The sequence below is a fragment of the Echiichthys vipera genome (genome assembly GCF_963691815.1).
Source record: "Echiichthys vipera genome assembly, chromosome: 13".
NCBI lineage: Eukaryota > Metazoa > Chordata > Actinopteri > Perciformes > Trachinidae > Echiichthys > Echiichthys vipera.
In genome coordinates, this window is record NC_139838.1 from 17,402,615 (window position 1) to 17,422,348 (window position 19,734).

Here is a 19,734-nt window from a genome sequence, read left to right on the forward strand (position 1 = left end):
TGAGATCATATCGCTCTAATTTCAGCTTGCTTGAACTGATTACCCCATACTCAGAATTGATTATGCTGATCCCATTTAAAACATGAATGCACCTGGTACCAAGATATGATCACAGACATTTTAAGCTCCTATGAGCCTGGCTCAGGACACTGGGTTGGTCCCTACTGTCTGTTCTTAAGCAGAGATTAAAAACAACATGAGGCTTTTCTCATGAGGGCTCCTAGACAACGAAACAACCTGTTGATGTGGTTGTTGATGAGCTCATACTGGCTAAATCTGTACATTTACTTAAATCCCCCTTTTAAGATCCATCTTTATGGATCTAGTTTCTAGCTTTCACTCTGACTGTTATTTGACTTTACTTACCACTTTCTGAAGTGTTGTGTATAATTGTTCAGAAGAAAATAAATCAGCGTTTGCACACTACAACACATACAACAGTGTATTGGAATGAGTCCTTAACACTGTTGTAAAAGTTATACCAGGCAGTCTGCACACACTGCAATGACATGTGGCGTTTCCATTTGTTCAAGATATTTGTTTTTCTTATAAGAAACTCGATTGACTTCACAAAACTCTGCCTGCTAAAGTTGTCATTGTAACAAATCCCACAACGTTTGGAATTTTGGGAACCATTATAGCAGCTCAAGAAGCCTCTATTATGTTGAGCAATGTCCTCTTTATATAAATACAAGCACATTTCTGTTTGATATTTTTAGCTGTGTGTAGTTAGGCCAATCTGATAGAACAGAATACTGGACTCAACACACTTGGTTTGGTCAAGGAAATTGTTGCCGTAAAAACTTCAGATAATGGTACGCTGAGTCTGGAAGAGCGAGACAGTGAATGAGAAGGAAAAGAGAGAGAGAGAAAGCGATCATGAGAGCTGTCTTTTCAGATGGTAATAGCATGGTTTCTGAACTCCACTGGCATGCAAACAAGGAAAACTGTTATCTTTGGCAAACGCTCAGCACCTCTCTCACTCTTTCCCTTACTCTCTCTCTCTTATTCACTGTCACTGAACCTACACGCCCTATTCTCCCCTCCTTTCTCCAATTTCGAAACTCAAACTCCCTCCTTCGCCACAAACGCAAACACATTGTGTAAAAGGGAGTAATATCAGCAACAGTGTTCCAAAACGGTAAGAAATAACCACAAAGACAACCAAAACAATGAGCAGAGGAAAAACAAGTGGATTATAAGCCATGCCGCTTTATCAAAAGACACACGATAATTTGTAAGTCCCTTTAGGCCTCTTTTTGGTCAAGATGGGGAGTCTTTGGGCGCGTTCCATGTCTGAGTTGGCAGATGCCCCAGGCTTAGAGAGTGAAACACATGGTTGGCTCTGCACAGTGAACTGGGTGATGTGCAAATACACTGATCAACAATAAAAATTATCAACAATGAACTGTTTTGTTTTGGGATTTAATTGTTTTTTAAAGTCAGCCCCACTAGCCTTGATTTACAGCTAAATGGAATGGGCATCTTTTACGATAAATCTGACTGTATAGGGTCATTGTGTTGGACTTTGGTATTAAAAAAGAAAAAATTACAACATCACAGAGGACCAGAAAAGGGTCCAATTATTTTCAGATATGTGAGTAACCTCACTTCATGCTACAAAGGGATTGCTGGCAGCCCAAAGACGAGAAGATTTGAACCCTCAGATCTGTTGTTTTTGGGTTTTGCAATAATAAGCAGAGCACTCGCTTGATTTCCCCTTCCAACTAAGGTTTTTACTTCACTTCCCATGCTAGCAATTAGTCCCCAGAATGCCATTTGTCAAAAGCCAAGCCATTCGTTTCCACCGGTCTGCCCCCGCCAGCTCTTGTTACAATTGACCGTTTCCTGCATAGAGAAAACATAAGCCCATGGAGGAAGGAGAAGGCCCGGCAGCTGGCTAAAACCACAGCCTGACAATGAAAAGTGATGTCTGAAAAGAGAGAATTAGACAATGAATATATAGCATAAACAAAATTAGAAATCTGCCACACCGAGCAATTCCTGCCTCTTAATTTTCGAGACAAAGCATATTTCATAAAGGAAACAATTTCTTTGGACATTTGGGAGTTAGGGCAAAGCAGAAAATAGGTCAATCACGGAATGACACCTATTGATTTTTGGAGCAAGATCTGACGAAATGAGGGTGAAGTAAATGTGCTGTAAACAAATACGATGAAGGAGGCAACTCGATAAAGTAATGAGAGCTGGACCGACTGACAGAACCATAAAATGTAGCTACACAAAACCCCTGAGGTCTAATGTCTGTATGGCACATTGTCATTTTTCCTCTATTTTCCCAATGATTGCAGACGAGGCATCGGGGTGCTCCAGTGACTCCCAGGTGAGGTGGGAGACCTAGTGTATCTGGGTTGCAAGGGACCTGGAGAGCCATCAAACAGCCATACATTTTCTTGGTAAATCACCAGCAGAGAGGGAACTTTTGAGAGTGCAATTAACAACCTCAAGGTCAGACTTCTCTGGAGAGTTAGCTCTGAAGAAAAAAAAAATCCTCAGGCATTCTTTCTCTCTTCCCTCTTTTGCTGTTTTCCTAATAGCTACACACTCTTACACATGCTCTCTCCATCTCCTTTACCCTCTTGTCCTCTTCTCCACATACACACATTTCCTTCACCCTTTTACCTTGTTACTCTTTCTTACCCTTTCTACCTCCCCCCAAGCCATCTCCCTCTTTTTCCCCCACATCTCCATCGCGGATAAATGTTACTTTGTGGTCAGTGGTGACACCATTTCTTCTCCTGTGCCAGAGCAGGGATGAAAATTGGTCGCAGGTGTGCAGAGGATGAGAGCCATGGATCTTAATCTTAAGGCAATAATGGTGCTGTGCACCGAAGAGGTCACTATGGGGATGTCTGAGAAAGGAGCTTGAGGTCATACCTGCTCTTAAAATGTGACAAGCATGAACTTGATTGTGTGCTCACACTTAACAAATTGGACTGAAATTGATTTTTTAAAGTCTGGTTCTGCAGTTGGTTTGATTTAGCACTTGACAAGCACAATAGATCGCTGCATTTTGAGTACCAACCTGGGAAGTGTTACACACAAAATAATAAGATGTCTCTTAAGTGGTTTTGAGTTTCAGAAAAGCGCTATATTAAAATACAATTGATTATTATTATTATATTTGAGAGCATGAAACATGTAATAAGAGAGTTCCTAATACCTACAGAAACCCGCAGACACCCCATTTCTAATCCAAATAACTGAAAATAGATTGGGCACATGTATAAACCTTTATTTGAAAAAACAAAAACAGGTGTACTATTTGCAGAAGTTATGCACTGGGCAGACACAACACATGCAGACACCACCTATCTCTACACCTAGCCTTCATATACCTACTTGTCTTCTTTCTTACTGGGCAGGAGATGACTAAATTCCTCAGGCAGAGGAAAAGATAGAGAAAGTTCAGCTTGAGTGCATTATTGAAACACAACAAAAACTCAGCTATTGATGTTCCAATAAATTCTCTTCTTTCCCGATTCCTGAAATTGATCATCGGTCATTACAGAGTACCAATTTGATACCAGTGCATTGAAATAAAAAAACATATATTTTTACAGCTGCATGCTGTATGATTGCTATCATTGTTGTATGGCCTGACTCAGGTAAAACATGGACAAATAAAGTCACAGAACAATGCTTTCTTTTATTATCTAGTCTGACAGTCAGTCATAACAGAGCATAAATAAGCTACTTTAAAGGAAATCTTTAAAGGGTGAAATGATGTGGTATCAGATTGGTGCATTAGACCTGCGTACTGCTGTGATGCCAGTGTTTTCCAGTGTATCAGAAGGCCTTTCTGAAACTGATACCAGTATCAGAACAACTCTATTCTCAACTGGAATGCCGTACTATCTAATGTCACATATTTGTCTCTGGTTGTTTCACTTCATGTGGGGGGTTTGGCTGCCAAATCTCACTAATGATGCTTCACAAATGTCTGTACAGGATAAATAAAAACACATCATACTCTGGTACATTGCTGGTGGAATTTTGGCTAAAGAGACAACTTGGGTGTGTTATTGAAGTGTTGTGTGTGCGCACAAAATCAATTGAAACCTGTGAAGGTTTTTTTTAAAAGGTTGTGGTTTCTCTTAACCATTATATCAGGATTATTGTATGTTGAGGGAAAATCTGATCTGATGAAGACATCAGCTTTTTTTGTTGTCGAGCGGTCTAATTAGGAGGACAAACAGAAACTTGGTTAATAAAGTGATCGTCCCTGAGCTAAGGCAACAAGCTGAACTTGTGGACGGGCAGTGAGTTGATCAATAAGCCATTTCACAATAACCATATAAATATCAATGTTATGGCAATCCCTATGCAAGGAGGTAATTAGAGTGTAAAACTTCTGTCTAATCCATGTGATGGATTCCATTTAAAAAGAGATTCTTCCTCTTAATGGGCAACAAGAGAGAACCAAATCAATAATTCATCAGCAAAAAACTATTAAATGTAAAGTAGGGCTCAGGATGCAGTGATGGGGGGGGGGACTTTTACTGTACTTTTCAGCAAGTTGCCATCGATTGGACTCTTCCAGTAGCATGAGGACAAGTAATGAGGAGTGATGTTCAATAACAGCATGGTGCCTCTACAAGGTATTAGTGTTTCACATTTAATATTGAAAGAGTGTTGTTTTTTTATTAGATGGCTCCTTGCTGCCACGGACTGCTACCTATTAATGTTTAATTGCCCTATCGTGGCCCAGCTTCAGTGGTGAATTATGCTGACCATTTTAAAATAATATTTGTGTGCGTTTAATGGTGTAAAGAGAGTCACTGAATGTGTGAGGGTACAACTCGTGCATCATAACATAATAACTCTTTTCATTTGTATTTGTGTTACATGAAAGTGATCGCTTGTTCTTTTCAAGCACATTTCTTCTCATGTTTTTGGCTATACAGCTACAGTATGTCTATCTCTTTGGAGCAGGAAAGCCATGAGAGAGGTTAACGGTGCGATATATTGTGTTAGTTGACTCTCTTGGCCTTAAGTGTGTGTTGCACCACTTTTCTAATTTGGGAAACCACCAGAGGCATGCCATTTAAATAACCATAACCATAATTGCTTCAGCGAGTTAAGGCATGAGCATGGGATTCTTCCAAAAATGACATTTTGCACACATCTTTCAATACATGGGAACAGGGATGAAATCTAAATATTGGTACAGCCTAAAAAATACATTCATTCACACATACAGACACCACTGGCGTGCAGTGTAACAAGTATGACAGCATATGATAAAATATATATACATAATGGATTTGAATCGGACTTCTGTCAAATAACATTGCATTCACTGTTGTGATATAATGGCTTCAAGGATCACGTGAAAAAATGGGATGTCAGCCCATATAAACTCTGTCCTATTTCTGAGATGACATCTATGTCATAAACCCTCAATGAACTTTGAATGTGGGAACCTGAGCCAAACTCCCTCTGAGACAGGAATCAGACTCTCATTTTCAAAGAACTGGCATGCTTGTATACAAACACACACACACACACACACAGACTCTCTCTGTCCTACCTGGCGTGAGGGACATCGATGCTGGAGGAGACCACTTTGCGTTTCTGCTCTAGCAGTGAAACTGATCGGGTGTCAGGGTCGCGGCCAACGCGCTTGCCGTCCGCCAACCGCTGCTCCTCCACTGCCTCTGGGCTGATTGAGCCGCCTTCGACCTTATAGTTTTCTGGAGCTCCGTTACTGGAGCTCTGCTGGAGAGGGATGCACAGAAGATTAAGTCAGCGCTTCGGTATATACTAGAAATACTATAAAACGTATATACTTTTTAAACATAGAGGCAGATTGCTGTTGGAAGCCTGTTCCCCAGAGTTAGAAGATTTTCATGTTTACATTTCAAATGAAGGAGTAGATAGTCCAACATGGTTAAAGAATATTTTCTAACTAAAGCCTTTCTAAAACAGATTGGATAAACTTAAAAATGCACAGTGGTAAGCTATAAAACAAGGCTGCTTAGTTCCTGTATACATTTTAGAGATATGAGGTTTTCAAATCGAAAACCACGAGAAAAAGCTGTTGACAATTCAGCTAAAACTACCTTATCCCTACAAAAATTAAACTTTACATCAAATATATATATATATATATATATATATATATATGTGCCATATTTTTGCCATTAGTCACTTACACAGATAAATATATATTTCTCTTTTTTTTTTTAAATTGTTCCAGTATTGAGCATGAGTGCTGTAGCCGCCAATATACGTCAACTAAAAATGCTTGTTTTTGCAACTGAGAGGCTCATATTGTTATCATAAGTGTGTGTCACTCACAGAAGTACATGGGGAAATAGGGTCCTGGTTGAAAAAAATCAGAGTCACCTTTAACATAAACTTGCTACAGCAGTCAAAACAATAACATGCAACTCTACAGCTTATACTGTCAGTGAGGTTTGAGTGTAGCCTGGAAATCAAGACCTACATCTACCCAGAAGTAGGGTCTGACAGCGATCAATAGACCTTCCCAACTCAAGGGGAGGCACCAACGTATGCAGTTCAAAATACCAAAACATTACTCGTGACAGTCTGTAGTTTGTATCATGCATGAGCATGTGGATGCTGCAATGTACACCATGTGATACACACATGCCACTGGTACCACACTGATCAACAGTTTGTAGCAGTAACGCATTAAGAAGTGTAGCAATGCACCAACAAAGGTAAGGAAGAAGATTGAAAGCTAGCACACAAGCAAAGCGGGGGAAAAAAAGCAATTAACACAATCAAAGATTCACACAATGCAAGTTCAGGGTAAAGTTAACTGAATACACTCACACACACACACACACCCTCCATACAGCAAGACAGAATTACACAAAACAACCCGCACTTCACACACACAAACATAAACTACTCACTCACTGACACACAGACAATCACAAAAAAAAGTATTTCTCCCATCTAAAAAACACCCACCTGTAGCAATGTAAAAAAAAAAAAAGCCTAACATAATTTCTTCTCTTACACAACAGCAATGCATGGCGTGCTTCTGCACACACACACACACACACACACACGCACACACACACGCACATCTAAAAAACACCCACCTGTAGCAATGTAAAAAAAAAAGAAAGCTAACACACTTTCATCTCTGTAGGTAAAGCCATCAAGCTCTTAGAAACACTGAGAAAAGGCCAAAACACAAGCAAAGTGACACACATGGCTCGCCAATCGAGTGTAGACGAGTATGACATGCAGGCCAGTATTGTGTGTGTGTGTGTGTGTGTGTGTGTGTGTGTGTGTGTGTGTGTGTGTGTGTGTGTGTGTGTGTGTGTGTGTGTGTGTGTGTGTGTGTGTGTGTGTGTGTGTGTGTGTGTATGTGTGTGATCTAGATCATTATCTCAAAGCACTGTAACACGATTAGGGTTGACCGCGGGAAAGGCAGTGACACCCTAGTCTATCACTCATGTATACACACACACATAAACACAAAGAGAACAATTTACTTAGATTAATGAGGTAAAAAAAAAAGTATTGAGTGTCGCTCTTGATAGAGGTTGGTCGCATGAACACTCAGTGGTGCGCAAAATGCTCTGTGGACACACAGACTTGAGTAAAACAACAAGATGGATTACACCGGCTCGGGGAAGATTAGGTGTTGTGTGTATGATGAGTGTGCTCCTCGGATAAAACCAACAGCAATTCCTTCCTTTCACCCGGCTTATGAATGATGGTGTTTCACGGAGCCAGGAAATTGTGAAGCATGCCAAATTGGTTGTGAAATGTGAGTTGCATGTGTCAAAGCTGGTATATATACACAGTATATGTGTGTGTGTGTGTGTGTGTGCATAGAACAAATACCCCCGAGTGTCCCTCATATCCTTTCTCTCTTACGCGCACACACACACACACACACACACACACACACACACACACACACACACACACACACACACACGCGCACGCACACACACGCACACACACGCACATGCACGCACACACACATGTCAAGCGAAGAGTCTTGAGCTTTTATGGGTCAAAGGTCATCATAAAGCAAGCTGACACAGACCATAAATTGAATCCCATGGACCTACTGTGTCTTTTCGCTCATATGGTTCTTTGTTGTTAGGAAGTATTTGTATTCAGCAGCACATCTGTGCATGTGACCAGGATTAGGAATGTTAATGATTAATCGATGAAGTGCACTGACAGAGCCAAATATTGGATTCTTTAACAAAACACATGACTTATTATTGAGCTGAAGACGTTTTATACTGCAATATGAAGGACTGCGTTTTTCATGTCGCAACAGCAGCATATTTTATTTTCAACTTGCATAACATCTGTTGCCGGCAAATTCACTCAGCTGTAGCTAATTATCATTGATTTCATGAGTTTTCCAAACTACATAAAACTCATGTACCGTAGACATGATGATTAGAGCTGCAACAATTCACAAACTGATCGATTAGTTGATCAATAGAAATATGACCGCCAGCTTTTTTAATAATCAATAAATCGTTTAAATTTTTTCATGCATTTGACACTCTACGCACAAGAGCTACTGCTTCCCAAGTGAGCAGGTTTTTTCTTTGACTGAAAAACCTAAATGAAAACAAGTGCTGTATAAAGATTCTCTCATTTAATCTACACCTAAGTGAAAACCTATGTAGGCATAACTTTTTTTCCCACACAGAAAATGGATCAGGAATTGATAAGGGAAAAGGGCCGATAAGCAGAATCGATACCAGCATTGGTATCAATAAAATAGTATTGATTTCCATCCCTGATTATATCCTTAGAAATCTCAACACTGAGAAACTGGCACCAAAATAAACTAGATTGATGAACAGAACTACAGGCAAAAATCTGTATTTTTGAGTTGGGGGTCCCTTTAATTTTAAAACCAGATCAGTTTGTGAAGATTTGTAATATACCGGCCAAGTGGTGGTTTAATTGCAACCACAATACTAGTCAGAAAAATCAGAACTAGATATTTTCACTCAGACCTAACTCTTTCTGTGTAATAGAGGAAGAGACATAAATACTTTTGAAGGGCAAGGACACACATGAGAACAAGATTGAGAAAAGGGAATTAAATGAATAATATAAACCTGTGTTTGTGTGTTCATGGAACACAAGCATAAATACATACACCTCCTTTACCCTAAAGGTTTACTCATACATCATCACAGGATGCTTCCAGACTTGACCCTGTGGTTGCGGTGCTTCATGCTGATGCTGCTCAGCCAACCAATAAGGACAGCAGACGCCGGCCTGCCTGCCTGGGATCACCGCTTCAGAACAAAGAGTCACTCTGCTCCTGTCAACAAGCTTGCTTCATTGACTCCCACGTCGGCGTATGATCAACGCAAACAACAACAGCAAGGGTAACAGAAGCGTCTAGCAAAAAACAAAAACAAGTAACGCCTCTTTGTTAACATTGTTCGCACAACACACACTTGCACAAACCAACAAGTCAACAAGTGGCATTGTGCCCCCCCTCCCAAGAACAGGGGGCGTACATTTGCCATACCGGGCAATGTGCCAAGCATCCAGATTCTTTGGAGCATGCCACCCGTTGCCAACCTGGGGGTGCCTGCTTTGTTGGCTGTACAGCTGCTGCTCAAACAGTGCAGCATGCCCTCACAAACAACCCCCACTCTAAAATTTAAAGTAGTCAGCTCTAAATCATTAAACATACAAATACACATATGGGAAAAAGCACATCAACAAGCAACACAAATGCACATCCACACACACAGGACACCCCTCCTCCTCATTTCATGGCTTGTTTTCGACCTCAGTGGGAACCGAGTGCTGAAAGAGACTTGACCATTGTGTTGACAGAGCTACGCTCTGGGTCTCAGCTGCACTACTCCAGTCTGTAACGGTATTGTGCAACAGCTTTTGTGAGTGCAGCACTGCATGCATAAATGTGCAAATGAAAACAAAGACAAAAGTTTTCAATGCATTGGATGGACAATTACTGATGAAGAGCTGGCATACTGCATCTCTGTTAGGTTTGACATGTCTCAGTAAAGATTTAAATATGAAGTTACTACTTAACACAGTGCTGCTACTGTATCCCATATCAGATGTCTATAAAGGAAATGTGAGCAGTCCAGCATGTGTGGCAACAACGAGCGGCCGAGCATTTCCGTTTCTGTTTAAAGCAATGAGACTTGTAACTACAGCCTGTAAGTTAGTAAATTAATAACATATCAAACACACACATGGATGCAAGAAAGCATAAAACCACACCACTCAAAACAAACCAGCATCGGGCAATAAACTAGCCATTATATGGTCACATGCATTCCTCAGTCACTCCCTCACTATAAAAAGGACAGAACACAAACACACTTCCTCTGTGCCAGAAACGGTTTTCATCCAAGGGCTGTAATCTCTTTTTTTCACACAATCTTTATGTGAGACCATGTGACACCAAAGCAAAGTTGGAAATGAAGGCAATTAGGTCACTGCTGATTAGGCCCATATCAAGAATATACATTTGGACATAATTGAAACTTTCTATCCTGCCTGTAATGTCAAAGGAAAGCCACGCTGTTTATGTTTAACCGTTGTTAAACAATAATAGCTTTGTTGGGTAGAACGAGTTCACATGAAGCCATGTCATATTCAAACTGCATCATCTGTTACTGAAAATGTCCAAAACACAATGCATTGTTTTGAGTGCAAATGTGCAATTAATGGCATGACTCCCACAATTGCATGGGTTAAATGCGATCTGTAAAACGTATTTTGCAAATGTGGAAAAAAGCCTCACACCGGTCCAAAAACGCTGCAGTCAGAGCGTGTTTGTTTGCCTCGGCTTACCCACCCACTAGCCCACATAAACATTGCGCAGGCCCTATCAAGCCCTTTGTCCCATATATCTGATGTCGCCAAATGTCATGACAACCCATTATTTTATATAACATGCAACCGAATTTGGATTATTTCTATATGTGAATGATGCTGGTTTTGTCCCAGCTGGTTAAATTTGAGATCTGTGGAAGCAGCAGCAGCAGCAGCAGCAGAGGCGACAAAAAATCCGCTCCGTGCAGGAAGCGGTTAAACGCTGCAAAACACCGCACAAGCCGGGGCGCCCCCCCTCCACACACACACACACACCTTCAAGCTGGACTTGAGCGGTCCTTTGGCTGCAGTGTGGTTGAACCCAGAGGCTATCTCCTCCTCGGAGAACTCCTTGAGGCTTCCGTCCTGCATGAGCACGGTGTAAACGCTGCGCCGGGCCCCTACGGCCGAGACGTCTCTGTTTTCCTGCTTGACAGCCTGGACCACTCCTGTCACCGGGGCACCGTCCCCCGTCGGACTCGGAGCATAAACGCGGCTGCCGAGGATCGACCGCTTCACTAAACGCCTCGTATGCATGTTTTTTTTTTTTTAAAGTGTCTCGCTGAATTCAGAGCCGGCGAACCGGTGAATTTAAACCATTAAACGTCGAGTTATAACCGGTAAACAACGTCGAGAAAAACACGAAACCGCAACGGGTAGACTACGCGCCCCGACAGCCCTGGTAAAATGTTAGAAAGCGGCAACATACTCGGAAGGCGAATGCTCCAAACAGCGTCCTAAATTCGCCGTATTCAAAAAGAACCAAAAACTGACGGGAAACTTTGAATTAGCAGCAAAAAAACAACAAAACGATTCATTCGCCGCTAAACAACCTCCACATCCGACCGGCTACCAATCTTCCTCCGTTCGACCTGTTTGTTTTCCCCACTGCTCCCTGTGAGCTGAGGGGGCGGCGGGAAAACACGGAGTACCCGCCACTTTCAGCCACCGAAGTGACATCTGTACACGATTTAACAAAACATGCGGCTTATCCTTCAGTGAAGGGCTCGGACATAGAAAAACGAAAGAAAATACGTCGAATAATTTCACTTCGCTTGGTTTTATACGTCGCTATAACCCCGTAGCTGTTGAAAACAGTCGAAAACACGACCGTCACGTGACTCCGGCTCAGGCTACAGAGAGATCCAGTCCGGGTGTTGCTCCGACCGAGCAGAGCCTCTACCGGCGGAATGCTGCCTGTAAACATGTGCGGTCCGGCGGCCGAGGCGGGCTGCAATTGGTCGGCTCAGCACACGCCTCCACAAGCCCCCACCGCTCCCTCCTTCTCCTCCAACAGAAGGTAATGCAAGCCAGGAGGATGCTCCATTCAAAACAATGACGCAAGGATGGAGAGGAAACGAGACGGGAGGGGGTACAGTCGAAGGAAAGAAGGGGAAAGAAGGGCTACAGAAGGGAAAACTTTCACCAGACAGACAGGCTTTTTAGGCTATAACCTAGTTGTTAAAAGCATGTAGCCTATTTTCCAGGTGCCATGGGACTTCTAAATTACTATGCTCTGGCTCTAAAATGAAAGTAATGAAATGCACTGGTCTTTTTTTGTGTGAATGTAAACAACAGGTTATTTGAATTGTCATGGGGCTGTCATTTCTTAGCACGGCAGTTTTATTCTACTAACGGCACTAGGCACAACATGCTCCAACATCAGCCCTACACGTCAGGTATCTTCCCAAGGAAGAGCCAGCAACATCTAGCCAGCTCCATGAGATTATGTAGGTAAACAATGATCTAAAGTTATTCATATGCAAATACTAATAATAGCTGATATTTTGTGCAAATATGAATGAAAGCAAATGTATGTGATGAGGTACTGATACCTGTATTTGATGCCACAGGGTAATGTTTAAAATAGTGTTGTTCTTTTTATGCTCTTCATATCAACACCGCACTTAACAGCACTAACAGGTGGTACCACTCTCATATAAGCTACATCCTGTACTAAATAAGAAACCTGAAGTGTGATCTCATAATGTGATTCAAATGGTCTCTCTCGGAGACAGAGAGATATAAGTATCCCTTGTGATTAGCAAGTTCAGTGTTCAGTCAGTGATAAAGGAAGTTTATCAGGAGACTAATTCGGTCATCGTGATTATCGCCCAATGTGGCAGAGAGAACATACCAGCGGATGATATAACAGTAGCAAATAGCCTCATTAATGTCAAATGTAATGTTTTTAGAAAATCATATTATGCAGCTTACAATCTTTCTACATGACAGCAGCGCTCCAAGTGAATAAAAAAAGACACATGACACAATTTATTATATATATATATTTTTTTTAATAGAACAATTCATGTCATAAAATATTTACATGCAGAGAATGGAAACAGGACAGAGTGGAGTGACAGATGTGGCCATAACTTCCAAAACAGGCTTTGCCCTGCGATTAAAGGCAGGTGTCACCATAGAGTTGTCTGCCGGTTGTAGGGGGAACAAATGGTCTCATTACGGGAGTAGTGGAGCTTAAGGAGAGGCTGTGTGTGTGTGTGTGTGTGTGTGTGTGTGTGTGTGTGTGTGTGTGTGTGTGTGTGTGTGTGTGTGTGTGTGTGTGTGTGTGTGTGTGTGTGTGTGTGTGTGTGTGTGTGTGTGTGTGTGTGTGTGTGTGTGTGTGTGTGTGTGTGTGTGTGTGTGTGTGTGTGTGTGTGTGTGTGTGTGTGTGTTTTCCTGGTTAGATTTGGCACTAAAACACCCCCTTTTGACAGATCAGTTCCTTACAGGTCATTTATAGAATATATAAAGGATGGCACCACCCTGATACACAGCCACATCACATTGAGAGGAACAATTTTTGGGGAGTGTAAAGGACAATGATAATTACTTCTTTGCAGAAATTAACTTTTTATTTAACAGGCTTCATTTAACCGTCTTTGTTCATAAAATACTGCGACTGGATTGCATTTAAAATCATCTTTCACTACAGCATTGCTGGGAGATGTGGGGGGATGTTCGAGCATTTCAAATGTCTGATATCATTTAAGAATCTAATACCAGTCAGAGCGTGCTAGCTGTCTTTGCCCAAACCACAAACAAGCTCCTGCACGTCTAATGAAAAATGAACTGATGCTGTAATATTTTGATGTGGGTGGAAACAGATGACACCAATTTTTCTGCAAAGACGGGAGATACTGTAGCAGTAAAATATATTTACAGCAAAAAGCATTGTTGCCCCGTTAAAGGGGAATATCACCAAAATTAAGATTTCCATTATGTTATTTCTAAGGACTAGGGAAGTCCAATCCATATGCGTGAACATGAGCTTCTCTCTCTAAAAGCAGTAAGTCTCACACTTGTAGTATAAAGTCTGGAGCAGCTCCATAGACAATGAATGTGTTATTTTCATTTTTTTCATAACCAAATGAGCTTTATTCCATTGTAATGTTGTCAGTTCATCTTTCCCAATTCATCGTCTATGGAGCAGCTCCACACTTTATACTTGATGACATCACAAATTTGAGTTTTAGCACTCTAGTTTTTGGATTTGGGAGAGACTTGTTCATGTTTAAAATTTCAAAACAAACATCAAACAACAGTATTGACACATTAATTCATTGAAAAAAAATAAAAGTACCTCACTCAGGGTTTCTTAAAATGCATGTACCAAAACATTGTACCATATTTCTGACATTTGACTGGATACTACTTCTTAGAACTCAAAAGCTATCTGACAACTTTGAGTTACAATAAGGTTACAAAAACAGAAGCCATTGGACAACATGTTTTCAGTTTTCCTTCAAACAATGCGGACATACATCAGTGCTCTTAACAGACCTATTTTAAAATTCTACCACTCTGGTCATTGTACAAATAAGTAAAAGCTTACATAAAACGTACAGCGAGTAATTGTTGGTTAAAATAGTGCTCTAAGTATATACAAGCCTTGATCGGCATGTCGTCAGTACAAGCTACAAACAGACAGATGTGTTTTTTTCAGTAGAGATGTTCTGATACCATAGTTTCCTTCCAGATACCAGTATCGGCCAATACCAAGTACCGATCCAATACCAGTGCATTTAAAAAAAAAAAAAACAGCAGCTGTATACTACTAACCCAGTATGGATGTGATATGTGCCATAACGGAATAAGAACATGAATAGGCCACTTTTAAATAAACAAAAAATTTGCGGCTAAATTACATGTTATTGGATCGGAGCATATACTCACAGATACGGACACCAGCTTTTTAGGCAGTATCTGAGGCATTTACAATACTGGTATAGGTATCGGAACAACTCTATTTCTACTACTAAGTTAAAAAGCATTAGATATTCAAATTGTGCAGAAAAAGTAGCTGGACTGTAATGATGCTTTTGATAAGCGCATTTAAATGTGGTACCATGATATTTAACCTTGTGCTTTAAAATCACCCAGGCTGCCAACTGAAGACTGAAGACTGTACCACAAGTAGGCTCAGATAATCCCGACAACCAAAAAACACAATACAAAAGATAAAAAATGCTATTTTTGTTGTGTCATTTTAAACCTCTTTTGAATTTGTTTTGCAAAATCACAAAAAAAAAGAAAATATGTTCTCATGTTTTCTTTAATTGATTACTTCTTTTAAAGTCACGGAAAAGCGTACCTATACAGCTGTCACTAGCTCACAACTCACTTTCATTTAGTATCTTAATAAAAATGCCAGAAACTTCTAGAAAACCATATTGACTTCCCTCTTATAGACATACTCTGTAGCATTTCACAATCACACAACAATATGCATCTTCAAATAAATACGAATTTCACAAAAAAAATGTTGGCATGGACTGTGAAACATCTAAAAATGCTTTCAGCCGTGACACCACAAGCAAAAATAAGAATACGTATGTAGCAGTCATCATTTCTATTTGGTGGCGTAATTTATCAAATTGTTTCAACCAAACATTTGGTCACAGATAAATTCCTTTAGCTTTCCCTGCCTAGAACCCTTCACAGGAATTTCAAGCAGATAATGCATGAGTGGAGGTGCTGCCAAACCTGACAAAGAACAGCTACAAATACACCGTCTGACACCTCAATAAAACATGACACAGAGTCACAGAGAAGAAGCTAGAAAAGCACTAGCAGCTGCAGAAGGGGCATACAAATAATGTTACCTTCATATGTACAGTAAGTGCATGGATTTCATGATTATATGGCACTGAATTCTTGGTATCTTTTTTTTTTATATCCCAGGCACTCATTGTGTCTACCCTTAAAATGCGGCATGTGTGACTTGATTGGATATTTATTTCTATGATGAGTTATTTATTTGATCTCTTTCCACAACCAAGGGCTGTTAAATATGTCCATGATATGCACAGTCAAAAAGACAGAAGAGGAATTTAATGACGATCCAAAGTGCACTCATCCACATGATTAATGCCCAATGACTGAGGCACTACAGTTCATATTCTACTAGGCCTGCCAGTACCAATGACATTCACTGTGGCTGATAAATTAAAAGTTCAGATATGATAAACCGTACCCATGCTGTAAAGAGTACACTCATGCATTGTTGATGGATGCTGTGATGTGCCTTTTTCTAACATCCACCACCCCCCCCACCCCCCAAGTCATGCACCATAAGCATGCTTGGTAGCAGGTTCAAAGCACAACAGTCACGTCTGTAAGCTTCTCTCGCAAAGCCACAGATGAGGACATTGAGGGGACACAGCTCAGAGGCGGGACATTTCCCGGCCAAGACCCAACTCTCCGACACTCTCGTAGTCAGGCTCTGCCTTGGCGGCGTCTGACCCCTCTGCTCCCAGTCCGGCCCTGTGGTCATCATCTGTGCTACTAGTCTTTGGGATGCGTATGGTTTCGTAGCCGGGATCTGTGCTGTCCGAGACGGGGTCGTCCCCCAGCTGGGGCTCGTCCGGCTGGGTGTAGATATCTCGGACGGTGGCGTAGAGGTCACTGGAGGAAGAGGTTGTGACGAGGCCTTTGATCTCTGCGATGCTGCTGTAGTCGTGCTCTTTGTCTTCCTCATTCACAGCGTCGTCACAGTTTGTTTTGTTGACTGTAGAGTACACAGCTGACTGAAAGACAGAAACACTTGTGAATTGCCTCATTTTGTATAAAATTGTCATAAACTTAACTGCGTTTCTTGAGATAACAGGAATGTGAACACACAAAAAACAGTCTCTGATGCATTTGTACCAAAAGATCCCCACTAGGATTTTCCTTCATAACATTTTTTGTCTGATGTACTCTTTTACCAGTTTCCGCTTTTTAAAATCTTGTTGGTGCTTGGAGCATTGGCATTCACAGAGTAAAGTGCTGATGTCTCTGGAGAGGAGATGGCACTTTGGGAAATAAGAGAATTTGACACACTCACCTCATTGTCTGAGAGAATGTGTTTGTCGAACCCCGGTGCAGGAGACAAAGGGGAGTGTAACTGGAGAAGAAAAGAACAAAAAAATAGGTTTAGATATGGTCTATAGTGTACGAAAAGACTGAGCGCAGAATCAGACATTTAAAACCACAAAGTGGATGTCTTTCTCCTGAAAGTGGCTGTGTGCAACATTTCAGTGGTCGCCCCACATGTGGCATCTTCCTGTATTTAAAAAAACAAAAAAAAAAACAATCCGTAAACAAATTCTCTAAAAATCGAAAGCATCAAACTGTAATACTAAAAGTAGTGTAGCAATAGAGCTGTTTCAAATAACTTTGGGGGACTGCAATTGAGAAATGGCTTGATAACCAATCAATAAAGTGAACTTCCTCAGCAGTGGGGGAGAAAAACGCTGTTTCTGCTGTGATACATATGAAACTAATGTTGTATAACCACCCATTCATTAAGAAAATTATTGAGTAAAAGTCAATATTCAGTGACGGAGAGTGTGATGTTTTGTGCCCAGGCTCTGTCCACTTCGCCTTATGATCGATGAGGGAGCCATTAATCTACAAAGCACATCTGACAACAGCGCCTCAGGAGTCTAACAAGAACCTCAATATCGCTGCCAGCGTTGACTAAATAGTTCATATCGTCTGAATTCTTAACACGCTTCCCTCAGAGGAAAACAATGCTTTTTGTGTTCTTTTTTCTGCCTCAATGCACGGAATACATTCTGACTTAAGTCCTTAGCGGGATGTACCAAGGTTAATGCTAATGCATGTGAAAAAAGGGAAAGCTGTTCACTTGTTGAGGCATGGCAAGGGCACATCACAGCAGAAGCTATGCTCTTATGCACTGAATGAAAAAAACTGTGCATAAAGATCATCCATCAATGCTCCCCCGCCCCAGCTATGTGTCATAGTATTTTCATGCAGATACATGTTTCTCTGGCATTTTCTCAAAAAGCCTAAATCAATATGATTACTTACGCACGATTGGAGACATGATTACTTTTATAGATTAGAGACACACTCTGAAACGCAGCATATGCCTTTTTCATTTTACTTCAATTAGCCGACCAATTAGGCAGAGTGTCCCGGAGGAGTCTGCGTATGAAACATGGACGCAGGTGACTTGTGACCCAGTCATTGCACCTCTGAGGGCGTCTCACAATATCTGTGCATATAATTTTCAGTGGGATCATTCCTGGCTCAAGTATTTGAATGTTCAATCAGTCAGTCACATAGTCATTAATAAACACACCTGGATTTGATGCATATGCGCATTACATTCTTAAAGGTCCCATATTGTAAAAAAGTGAGATTCCATGATAAAGCAAGTCAAGTTTTAACTATAAATACTGTGAGGGCATCAAAAGGCAGAAACTGTGACTTTAAACGAGCCGCCAGGACTTCTGTACAGTTGTGATGTCACAACTATACTATATATAGGTGGAAACTGCTGCTACAGCGCCGTTACATTCAGTCATTCCTGCTGCAAAGATGGTGTAGAGATGCCTAGAGAGCAGATGTGGAAGACCCAGAAACAGTGACCAATCAAAGTAGACTGGGCTTATTCAGGAGGGGGACTTAAAGAGACAGGCGCTAAAACTGAGCATTTCAGGAAGAAGGTGAATACAGGTATATTCAGACAGGCAACATGAGGAAATGTTATTTTGAAAATGTAAACATGCTCTAGTAGAAACCCAAAAGGTATGAACCTGAAAATGAGCATATGTCCCCTTTTAAAATGTTATTTAATGCATATTAAACTAATATGACTGGGTATTTCTTTAATTCAATTTCAATGTAAGTTTCAAATCATAACATCTCTGGACACTTTCCATATAGAGTAGGTCTCTACAACATTCTGATTTGTTAATGATTTAGAGAGACCTGACAATTCCCCCATGAGCAAACAGCAAGTCTATCGGCAGCACCCGAAACAGTGGCAACGGAAACCAGCCTGTCGCAGGAACGTCGGACAGACTGGGCTCCGCGTTGTTGTGTCAATACTCACCAAGACATTACATGTGAAATTCAGATTTTGGCGTGTGAAAATAAGACGCGATGGGTTTGTGCGCATGTCTGTGTGCGTGTGTCTGTGTGTATGTGTGTGTGTGTGTGTGTGTGTGTGTGTGTGTGTGTGTGTGTGTGTGTGTGTGTGTGAAATAGGATTATGGGAATGTGTTTGTGTACACAATGACATACAGGACATGTGAGGGTGACAGTAAGCTGATTACAGTGGCCTCGGAAGATGGACGACTCAGGTGTCAATGTGTCATGCTGACGTGCACGTTGACACACGAACATACAAATCAGTATGAATACATCAGCTCAGATTATCTGCATTGCCTGTCTTGCACGTGCTCATTCAAGTGCATAAACAACAGCACAAATTGCAAGTTTATATAAAGCACATTTCCAACAACTCACAGTATGACCTTTATCACACTTACACATATTACAAACACAAATCCTCTATCTAACAATACTGATTCCCTTTAGCTATAAGCAGCTCAACAGTGCTGACTATGGCAGTTTACCTGG

The 19,734-nt window shown here is 41.0% G+C and overlaps 2 protein-coding genes across 3 annotated transcripts in view; both read right to left on the bottom strand.

Moving 5' to 3' along the window:
- The window catches only part of znf704 (zinc finger protein 704), a 43,276-nt gene extending 31,581 nt beyond the window's left edge, over window positions 1-11,695 (bottom strand). For both annotated transcript variants that reach the window (XM_083925069.1, XM_083925068.1), the window contains exons 1-2: window positions 11,131-11,695; window positions 5,555-5,742 (exon numbers count right to left, since the gene is read on the bottom strand). In XM_083925069.1, the coding sequence (XP_083781195.1) occupies window positions 5,555-5,742; window positions 11,131-11,391 (449 nt within the window). In that variant the 5' untranslated portion in view covers window positions 11,392-11,695. The remainder of the gene's footprint in view (window positions 1-5,554; window positions 5,743-11,130) is intronic.
- Window positions 11,696-13,176: 1,481 nt separating this feature from the next.
- Window positions 13,177-19,734, bottom strand: part of pag1 (phosphoprotein membrane anchor with glycosphingolipid microdomains 1) — a 53,618-nt gene continuing 47,060 nt past the window's right edge. Inside the window, exons 8-9 of the mRNA XM_083925138.1 lie at window positions 17,186-17,245; window positions 13,177-16,886 (exon numbers count right to left, since the gene is read on the bottom strand). Coding sequence (XP_083781264.1) covers window positions 16,524-16,886; window positions 17,186-17,245 — 423 coding nt within the window. The 3' untranslated portion in view covers window positions 13,177-16,523. The remainder of the gene's footprint in view (window positions 16,887-17,185; window positions 17,246-19,734) is intronic.